Consider the following 19185-nt stretch of genomic DNA (forward strand, 5'->3'; position numbering starts at 1 on the left):
ATAGATGGCGAATTAGAAGAAATTAAACATTTTTTCCAATCCAAGATCCTGTTTTTGGTGTTTTTTCAGAGGGCTGGAACGAATTAATTTGTTTTCCATTCATTTCAATGGAAAACGTCCGCTCGAGTTACGAGAATCTCGTCATACGAGCTCAGTTCCGGAACGGATTAAGCTCGTATCTCGAGGTACGACTGTACTAGTACTGATGCGACACTAGCAGCAAGTACTTCTTGAGATGGTACTTGCTATAAAATGCTTGAAAGCTACCAAGCTAAAGTTTGAATGGTTAGACTGTTTTCTATGTCCTTCCAACTAAAGTGAAATAAATCTCAGGTGGACAAGGGTAAATATTAAACATTTTATTGGCAAAAAAAGGTAATGATGAAAGAAAAGTGATTCATACATGACTTAATCTACTTGTGGAACACCATTGTTCTGAAATGCCTGGTTTACTATAAATTGCTAAAATAATCCTTGGTAAACCTCATAAAACACTGATACAGCAAAGCAAGCGTTTTGTCATACAGTCTTTCCTTGAAGGATGGCAGCTCCTAACACTAAGCTTAACTTTGAATTTATGCCGCCCCATTAGAAGAACTTTACATGTCTGCTCAATCAACTGTAATAATGTCACTCAATTAACCATGCAATTTTCTTTTTAAAAGGAATAGAATAAAACAGCTTAGCCGTGGCTGAGGAAAGTCATGGCCAATGGTGGAATGTTATTCAACATCGACGATCATAGCGTGTACAAAGAGTGCCGCTGCAGGGATAATGTGGCCAGTTTTATCGAGAAGAGGCACATGTCTGTATCCTGTGTGTGAACATAAAATAATTGAGTCAGTTAGGAGAAGATGAGCACTTTGTGCAGCATTTCGCATCAGGTAATTTCTAAAGAAGTCAATGGCCTCTCGTGTAAGGAAGGACATAGGGACAACAGAATCCAACTTACCCATCTTTAAACTGTTGAGTGGAATTGTATACTGTGCAACAAACTCATTACCAGATGTTGAATCATGGTCCTCTATGAGGAAGCGTACTAAGGCAAGCTCTGGAACATATACATCAAACTGGAAGTTCTCATTCCATTCTGGGTTGAAACCTATAAAAACAAATCATTATGTAAAATAACAATAAGGACTACGTAATTTTATTGTGATTATTATTCTTCTTTCTGCCATTCTCTTATCTCATCTCATTTTCTGAACCGCTTTATCCCCATTATGGTCGTGGGGGGTGCTGGAGCCAATCCCAGCTGTCTCTGGGCCAGAGGCGGGGGACACCCTGAATCGGTGGCCAGCCAATCGCAGGGCACAAGGAGACGGACAACCATTCACACTCACACTCACAATTTAGAGTGTCCAATCAGCCTACCATGCATGGTTTTGGAATGTGGGAGGGAACCAGAGTACCCGGAGGACACCCACGCAGGCCCGGGGAGAACATTCAAACTCCACAGATGGGCATGACCTGGATTTTAACTCAGGACCCCAGAGCTGTGAGGCCGACGTGATAACCACTCGTAATAATCCTTATGTTGCATGCTTTTAAGTAGAATATAACATGAGCACTTTTAAGTCATATAAATATATTGCAACACCATTGTTCTCAACGACGCGTGTCTCTTTCACAGACGTGTCAGCCGGTACACCATGCAACTCCACCTTTACCAGCGGGTCTACAATAGAGGATTTCTTGTTGTTTATTTTAGGCAGCTGCTGAGCTGATATAATCTGGTGATGAGAAGGCATTTCACATCAGAGAATAATGACTTAATGTGAGAAAGAAGTCATGGACTGGAATAGAACCCACCATGATGTGGAATGTCTTGTGCTTCAACCATTCTCCTCGGGTCAGAGTGATCGGGTCAAACTCTGTGTCTCTTTTCCTAAGGTAGGCCGGTTTCAGGATGTAGCCGCTCTTCCCGTTTACAAGGAATTTGCCTTGATTTAAATCCATATCGTCACAGTTTTTCTGAAAGTTTAGTGCCACTGGGACACAGATGATATGGCAAAAGTTCAAACTGAACTGAAAGTACTTACAATGTACAGGGAGTCCTCGGTTTACAACATAGTACTCGACCTACGACGTTGAGACTTTATGACGCCCGTGCCTCGTCTGCCATTTAGTTCCCCCAAGCCAGTGTATCTTCTTAGCTATTGCGCCGGAAGTAGCTTTGTCTTTTTTTGCCCTCCTTTTTACGCATTATGGACCCACCAGAGAGCTGGGTCTACTAGCAGGGGCCAGCCAAAAGAAAAGCATTCATCATCTCTCCATTGAAATGAAGCTTAGCACGTTAATTGTTCATCTGAACTAATGTACAGTGGTACCTCGTCATACGACCGCTTGTCATACAAAATGCTCGTCTTACGGGGGAAATTTCGATCGAATAATTCGCCCGTGATGCGGTCAAAATTTCGTGATGCGACCAAGCCAGGTGGCCATGGCATTTTTTTTGCATATCTTTCGTGTATAACAATATTTACGAGCACCGGATGAGTTATTCAGACCAGGAAACGCACAACGCGCATGTGCGGGGAAAAGAGGGCTTTCTGGGTAATGAAGTATACTCGTGCACACAACGCCGACAGGCAATGGCACTCAGAATAAAACTTTACCCACAATCAATACGTGGGTAAGCTCAGCTGCTGCATTTCCTGTTATTTTTATCTAATATGAGGAGTATTATATTACTTCTCGTTGGCTGCTCATAAGAACATCACCGGGCACTGGCTCGCAACAGCATCCCCGGTAGCAACTCTATCATAGGCGCCGTTCGAGGGGATGCGAACACAGATGCTACAAGCTAAAAGGAGCCGCTAGCCAGCGCCCCCGAAGCTCCCATGAGCAGCGGGGCGATTGCTGATAAAAGACTGCTGCTCGTTGGCTGCTCATAAGAACATCAGGGGCACTGGCTCGCAACAGCATCCCTGGTAGCAACTCTATCATAGGCGCCGTTCGAGGGGATGCGACCACAGATGCTACAAGCTAAAAGGACCCGCTAGCCAGCGCCCCCGAAGCTCCCATGAGCAGCGGTGCGATCGCTGATAAAAGACTGCTGCTCTTTGGCAAGTGGTCGTGCGTTATCCGATTGTGAGGACATTTGTGTGCATCATTTTCGGAATATTTTGAAGGGAATAGTACGACAGCAAACAGCCCATCGATAGCGAACGTGAGGGTGGAGTGTTTGTTCTGTTTACGAGTGCGTTGTGTGGAGAAAAAAAACCCAAAGCCCCCCGCCCCTCGGCGAAATCCACCCAATTTTAGTTAGATTAAACACTTTATTTCTATTAAACCACTAGTTATGTGTTACTTTGTTAATAGATGGGGAATTAGAAGAAATAAAACATTTTTCCAATCCGATATCCTGTTTTTTCAGAGGGCTGGAATGAATTAAATTTTTTTCCATTCATTTCAATGGGAAACATCCGCTCGAGTTACGAGAACCTCGTCATACGATCTCTGTCTCGGAACGGATTACGCTGGTATGTCGAGGTACCACTGTATATGGTTATTTCTTTTGTAATTATGGGAATAGTAATATGATGGCCTGTTTGTTAATTGAAGAATGGAGGGGGTTGGGTTGAATAATTATTCAACTTTTTTGAGCATACTAGGTTTATTTTCAATATTACTATTGTTGTTTTTATACTAATATACTAAGCTCATTGGTTTTGCCGGATTGTTAAATTGGCGGTTTTCCTTATTTTCTTTCTGGCGTGTCCAAAATAAAGAATTCAAATCCAATCGGAGAAAGGAGAGACATCGGGGAATCTCAGGGAAAAGCTGACCATGGCGACCATTATTAAAGGACAAAGCCCGTATTTTAGTGGACGTGAACATTTTCTCGTCTATGAGCGTTTCAGTGTACGGTGCTAATGTGAGATCAGAAACGAAAAGAGAAAGATTTCCTACCAGAAAGACAACTATGTCACCAAGGTAGAGAACCCAGTAGAACCTACACATGCAAAGCAATAGCTCTCACAGCTTCCTTTGAACAGTAATAGCAACTACAATGTCTTGTGTTTTTATACAAAGTATGTTTGAATTGAAGTGAATGCTTTTATATAAGTATATGAGATTGTCATCTTTTGATGTGACTTGATTTAAACGGTGAAATAAGACTTACACGGAAATTTGGATTATGTTTCCAGCGTAGGAAGACAGCTCGTTTGTAACTCGAGGACTCCCTGCACAGTAATCCATTTCATGTACCAATTTGGCAGCCAGCATTCCATAGAGGCACCGGGTTGTAGTTGGTAGAGTCTGTGCGGGAGCCAGCTGGGTAGGTTCGGCTCAGCTTGTCCACATTGTGACTGATGAAAGTGTTTGCTATTTGGAACACACATTTACCAAATTTAATTTAAATCATTGGCTGCAATTTACGCTGATAGACGTCCAATTCATTTGAACTGAGAGGGCTCCTAAGCAATGTTCCCTCTAATTTTTCGTTGGTCTGAGCAGAAAGTCAACCTCCCTGAGCGCACTGAGTACCAGTGTGAGCGACATCATCGGTACTCGGATGATTCGCCTAAAGACGTTTCGCCGACGGACGTTTGACAGACGGGCAGGTCGCCGAATGGACGTTCCGCCGAACGTTCATTCGGCCGAACGGAGGTTTCGCCGAAACGGGATTCGCGCGCTCGCCCCGCCCCCGGATCGTGTGTGTACAAGTTTTTCAACCTCGGCCCGCGGGCCATATACGGCCCGTTAGGATTTTTAATCCGGCCCGCCGCCGGTGTTGTCCAAATTATAGTAAAAATCAATGTTAGTCTACCATCAATGGCAGCCCGGGAATAAGCACTCTTGGGCGGGCAGATGTAGCAGAACCGAGCCGTAAAATGACAGCAATTGGGTCAAATCCATCCTAAAACTGCATTTAATGATTAAATACAAATACTGGAGCTCTTTGGACATTAGAACCGAGCCCAGGGAAGTGAATTCCTCGGTAAAATGTCGTGATGATATCGCAATGGAGGCAAAAAAACGTCTATATACGTCCATTCGCCAAACGGCTCAAAATGCTCTCAAATTCGGTCAAATCCAGCCGAAAACAGCGTTTAATGATTAAATACAAATACTGGAGCTCTTTGGACATTAGAACCGAGCCCAGGGAAGTGAATTCCTCGGTAAAATGTCGCGATGATGTCGCAATGGAGGCAAAAAAATGTCCATATACGTCCATTCGCCAAACGGCTCAAAATGCTCTCAAATTCGGTCAAATCCAGCTGAAAACAGCGCTTAATGATTAAATACAAATACTAGTATTTGTATTTAATCATTAAACTAACTAATACTAGTATTTGTATTTAATCATTAAACTAACAAATACTAGTATTTGTATTTAATCATTAAACGCTGTTTGAACGAACGTTCATTCGGCGACCTGTCCGTCTGTCAAACGTCCGTCGGCGAAACATCTTTAGGCGAATCATCCGGTCACAACATCATCATTGCTCGCTATGGGCACACCAGTATCACACCTGCCACAAGCAGGTGCATGTCAATGTTCCCTCTAATTTTTCATGTAAAACATGCTGTAAAACACGAAAAACATAAGTGGACAGAGCTACTGCCACTGGCTGCCGCTTAAACGGCGCCATCATGAAGAAAGGGGTAAAAAAAAAAAAAAAAAAAAAAAAAAAAAAAAAAAAAAAAAAAAAAATTCCGTTTTTTTTTTTTTTACTGCGCACCATAGGATTGCTGCTGCGCAGAGAAGACGAGAGTAGTGCGCAATTGCGCACGCGCGCAGCTTAGAGGGAACTGTGCTCCTAAGAGTGACTATCTACTTTAAATTCACAGCAGAGGGATAAAAAGAGTCACAAAATTGCAGTCAAAAGTCTATAATCCATCACATTAAAAGAGTAAAGACCTGATCTGCCATCTTTACAATGTTGATTATTTGAGTCAGTGCTTAGTATACATACAGTCCAAGTTACTGCATCACAATGATCATATCACACATGACTTACTGCTTAACAAGTTGGTCATCGGCCTGCAAAACAACACTAAAACCAATTGAAACCATTTATAAGCAGGCTTTGAAAGTATTGGACAGAAAGCCAAAAACACACCACCACTGTCAAATATTAAAGAACCACAAACGCCTGAACTGGAACAATACTGTTAAATATGCAAATACCACCTTAGTATACAAAATCTTCTAACACAAAGCCCCTCCTCCACTGGAAGAATTTGTACCCAAAAAAATATCCAACGAATCAATAAGGGCTGGCTCTAGAGGTGACTGTGTAGTTCCCTTCAAAAAGCACCTTCTCTGTCTCTGCCGCACATGCCTGGAACTAGATACCAATTAACATACGTGAACTCCCATCTCTTAACCTCTTCGCCAATCATCTTAACGCCTGGCTATTAGACAAACAAAATTGCGATCAAGATGCCGTCTAAAGTGTTATGTCTTGTTATTGTTTATCTTGTACCTACACAAGGAACGAAAGATGGAAATTAGCCGGTGGCTACAGTCTTACATATTTAGATATATATATATATATATGTTCATTAATATGAACATAAATATGTTCATTAATATGTGCCTTATGTCCCTTATCAAATTTATCAATCCATCAATCAATGCAACTCTCCCTTTACCTGATTCTTCGGCAAGCGTGAAGGCCTTCTTTTCTTTGAAGGACGACATCTCATAGAAGCTCAGGTTTTTCCTGGCATCTTCAAAGCCATTGAAGTGGACACTCTTGCAGTAGATCACCATGTTGGATAGCTCTCGCGCTAGCTTAAGTTTCTTTTTTTTCTACAGGTCATTAAAATGTAAAAAGAAGTTACTTTATTCAAAGACCCGTTGACAATACACTTACAGTTTCCTCCTCCAGTTCATCCTCATCATTTGATTCTTCTTCTTCTGTTACATCGGAGTCATCCGCAGTCACCACCTCAGGAGCATAGATGGCCTCTAGTTTGTTTAACCTCTTGGCTTTGATCAAGAATTTCCCCTTCAGCTCCTGGATTATTACATTGGAGCACATTGATGTATGTTGTTATTGAGGAAAAACAAATGAGCTCTGGCGGAAAACGCACCTCAGGAGACGGGAAGTTTTTGGGCATGCCGTCCCCGAGTGGAGAGGTGAGCAACGCACTCCCCAAAATGGAGCTCATATGGTGGGCCATGACTTCCTGCTGCTCCACACTGCAGTGGTTCTCAAGGGATAGGATCACTGGGTATTCAGATGTCTTTACAGGGAGAGGACATTCAGCGATTTGATTGAATGCATTAGTCAATATACAGCGTTTAAGAGGTATTTAACATCTGGACAATACATGCACCTTAAAGGCGTACTCCTTTATGGCTTTGATTGCATCTTTAAAGAGGATCTTTGAAGTTAGCGTGTAGCCGTGATAAACGACTGGCTCGTCGTCTGATCCATCCCAGCAGTCCAATTCCACGCAGCGACACCCTTGCACCAGAGCCCTGTAGATATATATCATCATCGTCTTCAGCAGGGAAGCCCCAGGCTTCCCTCTCCCCAGCCACTTTATCCAGCTCTTTCAAGAGGATCTTAAGGCGTTCCTGGACCAGCCGGGAGAATATTCTCCCCAGCGTGTCCTGAGTCGATCCCGTGGCCTCCTCTTAGTGAGACATCCCCAGAACACCAGCCCAGGGAGGCATATCCAGGAGGCATCCTAATCAGATGCCCGACCCAACTAAGAAAGATTCCTAAAAATAGATACTCATGCGCTCAGAAAACCTTGTCAGAGCAGATGAGAATACCAAAAAGGGAGATCCCAAATTTGACATAGGCACTAAACAATATCAATTGGGACAATTATTTCTACCACAATCATGCTAATGACAGTTGCAAAATATTCCTGAATATTATCCAAGACACAGTGTCCATTCACAAGAAATTTTTAAACAAAACCATCATAAAAAAGAATCACCTCCCATGGTTAAATGAAGGCATTAATGAAAAAACGAGACCATGCTCTCAAAATATCACTTAAAACAAAAAAGGATTAAAGACAGACATTTACTTGTCTCTAGAAATAAAGTAATCAAAGAAATTCGAACAGCAAAATCTAATTTCTTTATGAACATAATTAGCACCGCGAAGAACACTAAAGACATCTGGAAAAATAGTAAAAAATTGGCAGGACATACCGCAAAGCAGAGAAAAATAAAGGTACTGGAGTTGAAGGAGGAAACAATCCGTGACCCAAGGGACATAGCTATAACTTTAAATGATTAATATTATAGAATCCGTTAAAGAACTGACACCTACCATCCCTCGGATAGAATATCACCTACCACTGAACACCAATGAACCCATTCTTAATCTGCACATAGGTTAAGCCTATGTCCGATTATTATTATTATGTAACATTTCTCAAATGCCACAAAGAATCTCTCATAGCACCATTATCCACTATTGTAAACAAATCCATAAACGAGATTCTCTTCCCTGAACCTTGGAAGTGCTCAGTCATAACACTGGTCATTAAATCAGGGAGCCCCGCCATAACCAACAACTACAGACCTATAAGCCTCCTTCTAGCCGTCTTGGAAAAGATAGTAGTGGAGCAAATTGTGAATAACATTAACAACCGTCCATATACCCTTAACAGGCTGCAATTCGGCTTTAGAAATCATTATTATACCGCAACGGCTGTTTGATTCTTGCTAGAAAACATAAAATCAAAACTAGATGAATGCGGGGTCATTTTTGCGGCCTTCGTTGATCTCAAAAAGGCATTTGACACCAAATACTGCGGACTAAACTATCTAATTTTAATGTCTCACCAAGCACGCTAAATTGGATTGAATTATACTAATCTGAAAGATCACAGTGCGTCAGGATACACAACACAAAATCGACTTTGCGGAATAACAGTCATGGGTTACCGCAGGGGTCAGTGCTAGGCCATCTGCTCTTCAGTCTTTACATTAGGGTTGGGCAAACTATTCCACAAAGGGCCGCTGTCGGTGCGGGTTTTCATTCGGACCCATCAAGAGGACACCTTTTCACCAATCTAGTGTCCTACAAGTGCAATCAGTGCATTGCAGTCAGGTGCTTCTTGTTTTAGCAGAAACCCTGTTGGTTATACTGTCTGTACTGGATCGGTTGGAACAAAAACCTGCACCCACAGCGGCCCTTGAGGACTGGTTTGCCCACCCCTGCTTTGAATAAATGATCTGCCAAGCAGTTGTCCTTTAACTGTCACCTGCCAAATGTATGCCGATGATAATGTCCTATATGCCCACACGAAAGACAAAAAACATGCTGCACAGGAACTCACAGATGCAATGACGAGCGTGAATATCTGGCTTGAAAAATCTCAACTACACTTAAACATAGTATCTAAGACTGTCTGTATGTGATTCTCAAATAGCGTCAAAAAACAGCGACCACAACGTTTTTGTCCAAGAAAAAACAATCAACCCAGAAATCCCTCTTGACTCTCAACTAGCCTTCAAACGACAGATAAAAAAACAAGCTAAATAAAATTAAATTCAATTTGTCCAATTTTGGGTTCATTAGAAATAATCTAACACTTGAGTCAGCAAAATTATATTTTGACACAATGGTCATATTGCACCTGCCTTACTGCCTAACAAGTTGCTCATCGGCCTGCAAAACTACACTAAATCCAATTGAAACCATTGATAAGCAAGCTTTGAAAGTACTGGACAGAAAGCCAAAAACGCACCACCACTGTCAGATATTTAAAAAAACACAAACGTCTGAACTGGAACAATGCTGTTAAATATGCAGATGCCACCTTAGTTTACAAAAATCTTCCAACACAAAGACCCTCCTCCACTGCAAGATTTTGTACGAAAAAATTCCAACACATCAACAAGGGCTGGCTCTAGAGGTGACTGTGTAGTTCCCTTCAAAAAGAGTGCATTCAGTCAAAGGACCTCTGTCTGCCCCGCACATACAGTATATACTACTTCTCGTTGGCAAGTGGTCGTGCGTTATCCTATTGTGAGGACATTTGTGTGCATCATTTTGGGAATATTTTGAAGGGAATACAACTCAAACAACCCTCAATATTGACTGAAAGTCAGTGTGGAGGCGGGCCAAAAAGAGCCAACCCGGCGGAAGGTATCAAAATGTCAAACAAAATTAGAATTAAGTTTAGTGTTAGGTTCGATTCAACTTATTTTTGAGTGTGTTGTTACGAGCGGGTTGCCGTGCAAAAACGCCCCCCCCTCACCTCCCTCTCTCTGTCCGTCTGTCTCTCTTTCCCCCCTTCGAAATCCGTATAATTTCAGTACTATTAAACACATTTTAGTAATATTAAACCACTAGTTATGTGTTACTTTGTTAATAGATGGCGAATTAGAACGAATAAAACATTTTTTCCAATCCAATATTCTGTTTTTGGTGTTTTTTCAGAGGGTTGAAACGAATTAATTTGTTTTTAGTTCATTTCAATGGGAAACGTTCGTTTGAGTTATGAGAAAATCGACATACGAGCTCAGTCCCGGAACGAATTAAGCTCGTATCTCGAGGTACCTGGAACTCAATACCAATTAACATACGTGAACTCCCGTCTCTGAACCGCTTCGCCAATCATCTTAAAGCTTGGCTGTTAGATGAAGAAAATTGTGATCATGAAGCTATCTAAAATTGTACTACGTGTGTGTATTTGTCTAGTGTATGTTATCATTTATCTTGTACCTACACAAGGGACTAAAATGGAAACTAGTAATAAGTATAATCTTACATCTTATATCTTCGGAACCACTTTATCCTCATTAGGGTCGCGGGGGGTGCTCGAGCCAATCCCAGCTGACTCCGGGCCAAAGGTGGGGGCCACCCTAAATTGGTGACCAGCCAATTGCAGGGCACAAGAAGACGGACAACCATGCACACTCACACCCATCATACCTAGGGGCAATTTAGAGTGTCCAATCAGCCTACCATGCATGTTTTTTGGAATGTGGGAGGAAACCAGAGTACCCGGAGGAAACCCACGCAGGCCCGGGGAGAGCATGCAAACTCCACACAGGTGGACGTGACCTGGATTTGAACCCAGGGCTGTGAGGCTGATGCGCTAACCACTTGCGCCACCGGGCCGCATATTATAATCTTGCATATTTACATATGTAGGTTCATTATCATGAATATAAATATGTGCATTAATATGTGCTGTCCCTTATCAAATAATAAATCAAACTCAAACTCATTTGAAAAAATCCATAGCCTGTTCTTTGACTGCTGATTGTCCAGTTGACCCCAAGCATTACTTGTGAATCTTCTTCAGATTCTGTTTTAATTAGATTATCGCTAGATCATCTGTCGTTAAAAAGAAATACAAATAAATATGCGCAATCCCGAAGAACAGCAACTTGTTGCTCGCCATCTGTGCACATTCGCTGTCATGTAACAAGCCATAAACAACAACAAAAAAATTTATGTCTGTCAGGTTTAACACTCATCTCATTCTATGAAATCTGCAAAAAGTAATTTAATTTCAGAAATCAGCGATTCAGTGACCGAGTGGTTACTTGTTCTCCCCGGGCTGGTGTGGGTTTTCTCCTGGTACTCCAGTTTTCCAGTTTCCTCACAACCCCCCAACCCCCTAAAAAAATGCAGGGTCTGCTGGTTGCACACTCTAAATCCCCCTAGTTACGAGTGTGAGCATGAATGGTTGTCTGTCTCCTTGTGCCCTGCTTGCCAGGCTGTCCCCCGCCTTGTGCCCGTAGAGAGCTGGGGTAGGTCCCACACTTAGAATCAGCAATTTTTTCTACCATATCATCTGAAAATAAGTTACCGTTACATCGAATCCTCTCAGTCCAAATTGAGGATTAATCTATTTTCACATACAGTTTATGCATTTGATGAGATTATGCAGGTGTAGAGGCCCCCAAAATGACAATTATTCACCTGATATAGGCCTCGGTACTACTGGGTCCTTTGAGTTGATCTTCCATGAGGTAGGTGTTGTGTGAGGAGGAGATGAAATAGTGGTTGAGAGGCTGGCTCATGTCTTGGTACACCTCTTTGTGCTCTGGATTCAGGATCAAGGCATCAGGATGGTGCAGATAAATAAGGAAGCCATCCTTAGTCAACACCTTCTTCTCTTTGGCTGGAAACCAATGAAGAATAACAAAAAACAATTGAAGTCCACACAAAAGGGATTCAAACCCTTAGAAGGATTATAATTCTCTTTTTTTATCTCTCTGAGAAGACCTGTCAACGTGTCTCCAAGAGTTGTTTAATTAGCTATATACGTATACAGACAAACTATCATTTAACGGTGTAATAGGAAAGTTAGCGGTGTATGTTTTTGCCTAATGTTAAAGTAATTTTTCATGGCCAATAAAAAAACACAGTACAATGTAGCTCACGGCCTCACGCCACCCGATGGTTTAGTGGTTGTTCCGCCTGACTTTGTTGCGGACAGTCCGAGTTCGATTCCCACTCGGTGGAGGTGTAAGTGGTTGTCTGTCTCTCTGTGTACCCTACGACTGACTGGCGACCAGTCTAGAGTGTAGTCTGCCTTTCGCCCAAAGACAGTTGGGTTAGGCTCCAGCAACCCCCGCAACCCTTTCGAGGATGGGCGGTATGGAAGATGAATGAAGCTCACACTGACACTAAAAAGCAAAGAATTTCTTTTGAACCTTAGATTTGTGTTTTCTGTGATGATGCAGACTTGCAAAACCATCAATTTTTAAACTGTGGTAATACTGTTTTTTAAGACCCTTAATGTGCAGTCATATCATCTGGCTCTGTTAATTAATTTGCCTGAAAAGGGTAATCGTCACAGAAATTAAATTCATCTAATAAAAATCAGTTTCAAATCAATTCAAATCAAAAGCCATTATTGTCATCATACACACCTCCATATAATGAAATTGGTGGTGCTACTCCACAAAATGCATTTTCCCAGTAAAAACATAAATAAGTAATATAAAAATATAAAAAGTGTTATATTGCTTTTTAGCAAGAAGCAAAAGAATCTTTGCAAATCTTCTCTAAGATATTAAACTTATAAATAAGCCTCATCCCTCATTTCAAAACAAAAAACTATTCACGCCAAATTCCTTACCTTTTACATCTGGCTCAAACGTCTCAATGATATGGTGTGCATCAGCCAGTGTTATCATCTCTCTCTGTTCATTCTGCAAGAACTCCACCAGGTTCTCGGGCTTCATGACGCCAGCAGACCGTGCATACTCAAGGAAGATCACTCCAATTTCTTCCCGGTAAGTCAGCAGATCGTAGAACAGTTTGATCTCCTCCCCAGACAGATATCCGGACTTTGATCTGTCGCATTTCTTTTTGATGTAACACGAGAATAAATTAACATGCATTTGAAACGAATTGTTAGCTTAGCTGTGAAATGTCTTAACAGCCTAGTAAGTAGAGAAAAAAAATTAGGGACAGTACCATGATTTGCAGTAGCCATAAATAAAGTACCGTATTTTCTCGTATATTTGCTACCTCCGCGCCGTACCCTTCAAATTGCCTTAGCATCGTTGAATTTTACAATTTCTCTCGTATAAAACGCCCCCTGATTAACAATTTTCCCCTCCATATTCATGGTTTTAATAGGGAGTACAAATGTGTTACTTTGAAGGGAAAATCTTAAGAAAAATCATCGCACGTGGTATTTCTGAGATACTGTATGAATCGTCTGCTGGATTGCACATTCCTAAAGGGTGTTGCCTGCACGTAGATATATTCAAAAAGGAAGTCAAGTGAGCAGTACAACCAGGAAGTGCGTCTGTAGCGGTCTAGCGAGAAATGGCAGGCACAAGTGAGTTTTTTCACATTTTATGCAAAACACGGTTTATTTTTTCTTGAATTTTATTCGTAGACATAAAAATAAATATTGTTAAGTGTTTTATCTGTTTATCTGTTCTCTATTTTAAAATAAATGGCCGTATCGTTGTCTTGCATTATGGCGTTTTGTCTTTGTCACCTAATTTGTGCGCATATAAGCCGTACCCTCGTATCAGTCATCATTTTTTGGAGCGACAAATACAGCGTATATGCGGGAAAATACGGTAATTTTAATTTTTGATCAAAGCAGCAAATCAATGTTCTAAGTGTAGCTGTAGCATATGTGTTTACATACTGAGTTCAAAATAACAGAGAACCATTTTAAAATATCTGCTTAGTCCAACCTCGAAAAGCATGTCTGCATAGCTGTCATCCACGTCAATGTTGATGAGACGCAGGAAGTCCTTAACCTCTGACATGCTGAGCCTGCTATCTTTGTTCTTGTCCGCTTTGTGCAGACAGCTAAAGATCCAGCTGGAAAGGGTGTTTCATGTAAGGAATGTATTTATTTGCTGTACTCTTTCCCTGTCATCATAGATGAAAATGAATGCAGTACGGTAGTATCTTGAGATACGAGCTTAATGCGTTCCGGGACCGACCTTGTATGTCAATTTATCCGTATCTCAAATCAATTTTTCCCATAGAAAACTAAATACAAATTAATCCGTTCCCACCCTCTTCAAAAACATATTTTATTTGTTCTAATTCACCAACTACTCACAAAGTAACAAATGCCTATCTAGGGGTTGTGATCTTCAATATTAAAATGTGACATTCTTTACAGACAGACTGTAGCGCGGAGTGAGCGGAGGAGGGAGAGAGAAAGGACAGGAGAGAGATTTGAGAGCAACGCGCCCATAACATAACAAACTTTAAATTTAATTTAAATGAACTTAGATTACTCATCTAATCTCATCTCATTTTCTGAACCACTTTATCCTCATTAGGGTCGCGGGGGTTGCTGGAGCCAATCCCAGCTGTCTCCGGGCCAGAGGCGGGGGACACCCTGAATCGGTGGACAGCCGATCGCATGGCACGAGGAGACGGACAACCATGCACACTCACACCCATACCTAGTGTCCAATCAGCCTACCTTGCAAGTTTTTGGAATGTGGGAGGAAACCGGAGTACCCGGAGTAAACCCACGCAGGCCCGGGTAGAACATGTAAACTCCACACAGGTGGACGTGACCTGGATTTGAACCCAGTACCCCAGAGCTGTGAGGCCGACGTGCTAACCACTCGCCCCACCGGGCCGCCGACTTAGATTACTATGCAGACATAAATTTAAACCTTGTGCGATAACAGAGGCAAAAATGACACATTCGTCCAAGCGGCCACAATCCATTCGCAAATAGTGGCGTAACTAGCCCGGCGCTTTAGTTAAGCCTCCGGGAATGACGGCAAGCTCAGAGTTCATTTTCGTGACTTGGTTTTTCACCGCTGCTGCGAGATGGGCACGCGCAAATCAACTCAGCTTCTTCTTCTTGACTTGGCGAACCTCGTTCTCCCGCTTCCTCCATTTGCTAACCATGGATTCGTTGATCTAAAATTCCCTCGCGGCTGCTCTATTATGTTCCCCTGCATAATTGATGGCTTGAAGTTTGAACTGAGCTTCTTAAGCGTGTCTATTTGTATTATATTCATTTTTTGTTTTGCAATAAACACATGCCCACACTATATACGGGTACCTTGTAGGGACGTGCCTTTAGCGTCTGACCCCACCCACGTCCGCCTTCTCTCTATATAAGAAGCGTGTCGGCAAGAAGTGATCTCAGTCAGGCTTTAGAGCTTACACACGACGCTCCGCATTATAAGGCGCCCTGTCTATTTTGGAGAAAATTTAAGACTTTTTAGTGCGCCTTATAGTCGTGAAAATACGGTAATTTGAATACCATTATATTTTCTATAAAAGCTGGCACACTGACTGTTTGTAACTATCCATGTTTCTGTACACTTTGAGTTCAATCTGCACTCCAGTTATGAGGATACTGTTCTGTTTTTTGCTGCTGGTTGAGGTTCTTTCTGGTGACAATAAGTTTCTGAAGGCTGGCAACCCACTGTTTGGCCTTCTCCTCAGAGGTGGCGATGAGATCTAAATTTTTACGGTGCTCCTTGAAGACAATGGAGAAGCAGTAATTCTCCATCTTCTGATCCGTGTATTCCTTCAAACCCTCCGTCTGACGTCCCAGTCGCACGACAGCGATGTCGTCAATGGAAACTATGCAGACGAAAAACTCCTGTCATTTTACAGCACATTATTTTGCTTTAGAAAGAAAATGTAACAGAAATAAAATAATAAGATCTGTTATACTTAGTGTCCTCAAAAAGACCGTTGGCATAGCTCGCAGAAAACATGACAATAAAACCATCCCAATAACAAGTATAGTGCAGCAGGCATCAAAAAGAATTTATGGATGCAAAGTTGGCACAAATTTGAAACTGGAAAATGTATACACTGCATTTATGATCTCAAGATATGACTAAAAAATTGTCAGGGTTACTCATTACCAGCTAGAACAGATATGGAAGATTTGGCATCAGAGCCTTATTATCGGCAATGGAAGTCTCCAGTAAACAACGGTTACTTTAACAAACAATGAAATAATTCCTGATTTATATTGCAAAAAATAGTACATATACTATACTATATATTTATGTTTACAATAGTGAAACAAACTTAAGAACATGTTCAGCGACAATGTAAAAGTCAAGAAAATCAAAATCGCTCAATTTTTTCAGATTGAACAGGTCTCATCTCATTTTCTGAACTGCCTAATCCTCACTCGGGTCACAGGGGGTGCTGAAGCCTATCCCAGCTGACTTTGGGCCAGAGGAGGGGGACACCCTTAATTGGTGGCCAGCCAATCGCAGGGCACAAGGAGACAAACAACCATTCACGCTCACACTCATATCTAGGGGCAATTTACAGTGTCCAATCATCCTACCATGCACGTCTCTGGAATGTGGGAGGAAACTGGAGTATCCGGAGAAAACCCACACAGGCCCGGGAGAACATGCAAACTCCACACAGGTGGATTTGAACCCAGGTGCCCAACTGTGAGGCCGACACGCTAACCACTCATCCGCCGGGCCGTCCATGTTTAATTATTTTGTGCTTAATATCGATTGTAATCATACGCTTTTTCATCTCACTCCTCTTCATTGCACCGGCTTGCTTTGGAACCATTGTTTTCCCTTAATTCTGCACTGATTAACGCAAAAAAACAACGTAAAAAAATTCAACCTGTATGCCCGCTGCTCGTAGATACTTTTACGAGGGAGATGCAGCGAGAAAGACAGAGCGATGCTGTTCTCAAAAGCAGCCTCTCGTATACTCCACCACCCGGACGGCCACATCGGGAAACATCTCGTATGCTCATATCTCAAATTTGTCTCGTATGTCAAGGTAAAAATTTGCTTCTAATTTCTCGTAAGTTGCGACACTCGTATGTCAAGGTATTACTGTACTTTATTCCAATATGATCTAATGTTATAAATTGGTATGCAATCACATTTTGGCCATTCAATGCTAAACAGGTCAAAGTTGGCTTAGTGTGGCTCTGTCTGTGTTGACAGCTTCTGTAACTGTAATCTGTTTTAGTGTCCCAAATGTGAGACCAACAGTGAATAATATATTCAGACGAATATATACAATTAAGCTCGCTTCAAATGATTTTGCAATTTTTGCATCGACGTTATCTGATTAAAGAACAAATTATATTTATTTTAAAAATGCAAATTAATAACCAGATAATACTCTGCTACCCTGTGCTAAACATGGGAGTGTATTACACATGAAATTAGGGTAAAATCTTTGACTGGAGGGTTAATAAACAAAGTTAGCACAGCACTCACATGTCCGGTGACTCCTGAAGTATTTTTTGGACTCCCGCCACATTGTCTTGCAGTCCTCTTGTAGTCGAAAGTACCGATTTTTCTTCCAGGACACCGAGCGTACCTTGAGAAGATCTCCCCCCTCCCGGAGGAACTGGACATCCATGTCGTCATCCAAACCTAAGAAACAGATTGGCAGACTACCTTTAATGAACCGTGTAGTTCTGGGAATTCACCATTAACTAGGATCTTTAGACCACATCCATCTTGGTTTCAGGTGCACTAACATGAATTTCAATATTGTACACCCTACCTATGAGCTGGACATTCATTTTTAACACTTCTAGTTCTCTGGAACGTCGCAGTAACTCCTCAGATGTGCTAAGTTTGGGTTCCTTACACAGACACGGCATGATTTGCACTCCTCCAGCTGCTGAGACGCTGTTATCGTGTGATAAAGGCGTGCGTGGACAGGAAGAAGTAACAAAAGGGGCGTGCGTGAGCCAACCAGACCTACTCAAAGTCCAGCATTTTACTCCATATCAAATGCCCCCTGTGTGTTTTTAAAAGTACCTTAGCGAAATGTCTTGGTTATACGTACACGCGTGTTTGCCTCAAGTATGGCCGTATAAACCGTTGAAATCCCATTAGCTAACATATTGTTAAAAGTTCAACATTTAAATCAGTCAGAGAAATTTCTAAAAAGGTTACGTGGATAGTACGATACGTTTACTTCTTGGGAGGGCTTAAGTAGTTTGTTGCCCCATCCCGGTTAGTCCACCCAGTCAGACTAATAAGGGTAAAGTAAAGTCAAAGGCGGAACGTGAGTGGTTCAGTTTCACATATATTGCAGCAACGACTATTGTTGCAGCAGGGGTTCACATTTCATCGTTTTTGCAACACACCCCCACTGTCCATAGAAGGTTAAACTGCAAACAGGCGAGGAAGCCACACCTTTAGTATTCGTTTCGGAAGTTGGAGTTTTTAATAGTTAATCAAACCTACCAGGTGTTTTGAACAAGTTGCGATATAAAACTTACGAGACATCTTAAATACTTAAGAGCGGCTAAATCAAACAAATGGATCATATAAGTCCTACCGTGATTCCTTTCTAATCCATTTGAGTCCATATTTTTGCGTTGGTCCTTTCCTTGATTCTCAATTACAGAAGCTCTTCTCTCCGTGTACTGTGGTAGTGATCAAACTTGCGCTAATGCAATGATGTGTGCGTGTTTGGGATGCCGTTCACTTCAGAACGTGGAAATCACACGCAGAAGTCGTATCTGTGGGTGACACAGGTGACACAGGTGGGTATTCAAAAGCCACCTCCCCTCGTCTGTGACAACGCAATCAGCTCGCTGCTGTGGTGGACGGCCTCCGGTTTGACGAACCGGCTGCACAAGTCGCGACGGTGACCTAACAATTGCTAATTTACCTGAGAAACTTTACACTAGCGCAGCCCGGTGGCCCGAGTAGTTAGCGCGTCAGCCTCACAGCTCTGGGGTCCTGGGTTCAAGTCCAAGTCGGTTCACCTGTCTGGAGTTTGCATGTTCCCCCTGGGCCTGTGTGTATTTCCT

The 19185-nt window shown here is 42.0% G+C and overlaps 1 protein-coding gene across 6 annotated transcripts; it reads right to left on the reverse strand.

Moving 5' to 3' along the window:
• Window positions 1-344: 344 nt before the first annotated feature.
• Window positions 345-19005, reverse strand: LOC144085911 (1-phosphatidylinositol 4,5-bisphosphate phosphodiesterase delta-1-like). 6 transcript variants are annotated; one of them, XM_077615598.1, is made up of 15 exons: window positions 18708-19004; window positions 17630-17788; window positions 15764-15992; window positions 14117-14246; window positions 13036-13264; window positions 11871-12072; window positions 7300-7444; window positions 7054-7206; window positions 6834-6977; window positions 6610-6769; window positions 4216-4332; window positions 1813-1991; window positions 1601-1733; window positions 953-1102; window positions 345-814 (listed from the first exon to the last, which is right to left on the reverse strand). In XM_077615598.1, the coding sequence occupies exons 1-15, from the start codon at window positions 18736-18738 to the stop codon at window positions 723-725; spliced, it is 2253 nt and encodes a 750-aa protein (XP_077471724.1). In that variant the 5' UTR covers window positions 18739-19004; the 3' UTR covers window positions 345-722. The 6 variants fall into 6 exon arrangements, 5 of the variants coding, with proteins under 5 accessions (XP_077471724.1, XP_077471722.1, XP_077471721.1 ...); XM_077615596.1 differs by lacking the exon at window positions 18708-19004 and adding an exon at window positions 17922-18131; XM_077615595.1 differs by having other exon boundaries at window positions 345-1102; window positions 18708-19005.
• Between the last annotated feature and the right edge of the window lie 180 nt (window positions 19006-19185).

The sequence above is a fragment of the Stigmatopora argus genome, chromosome 12, assembly GCF_051989625.1.
Source record: "Stigmatopora argus isolate UIUO_Sarg chromosome 12, RoL_Sarg_1.0, whole genome shotgun sequence".
Taxonomy (NCBI): domain Eukaryota; kingdom Metazoa; phylum Chordata; class Actinopteri; order Syngnathiformes; family Syngnathidae; genus Stigmatopora; species Stigmatopora argus.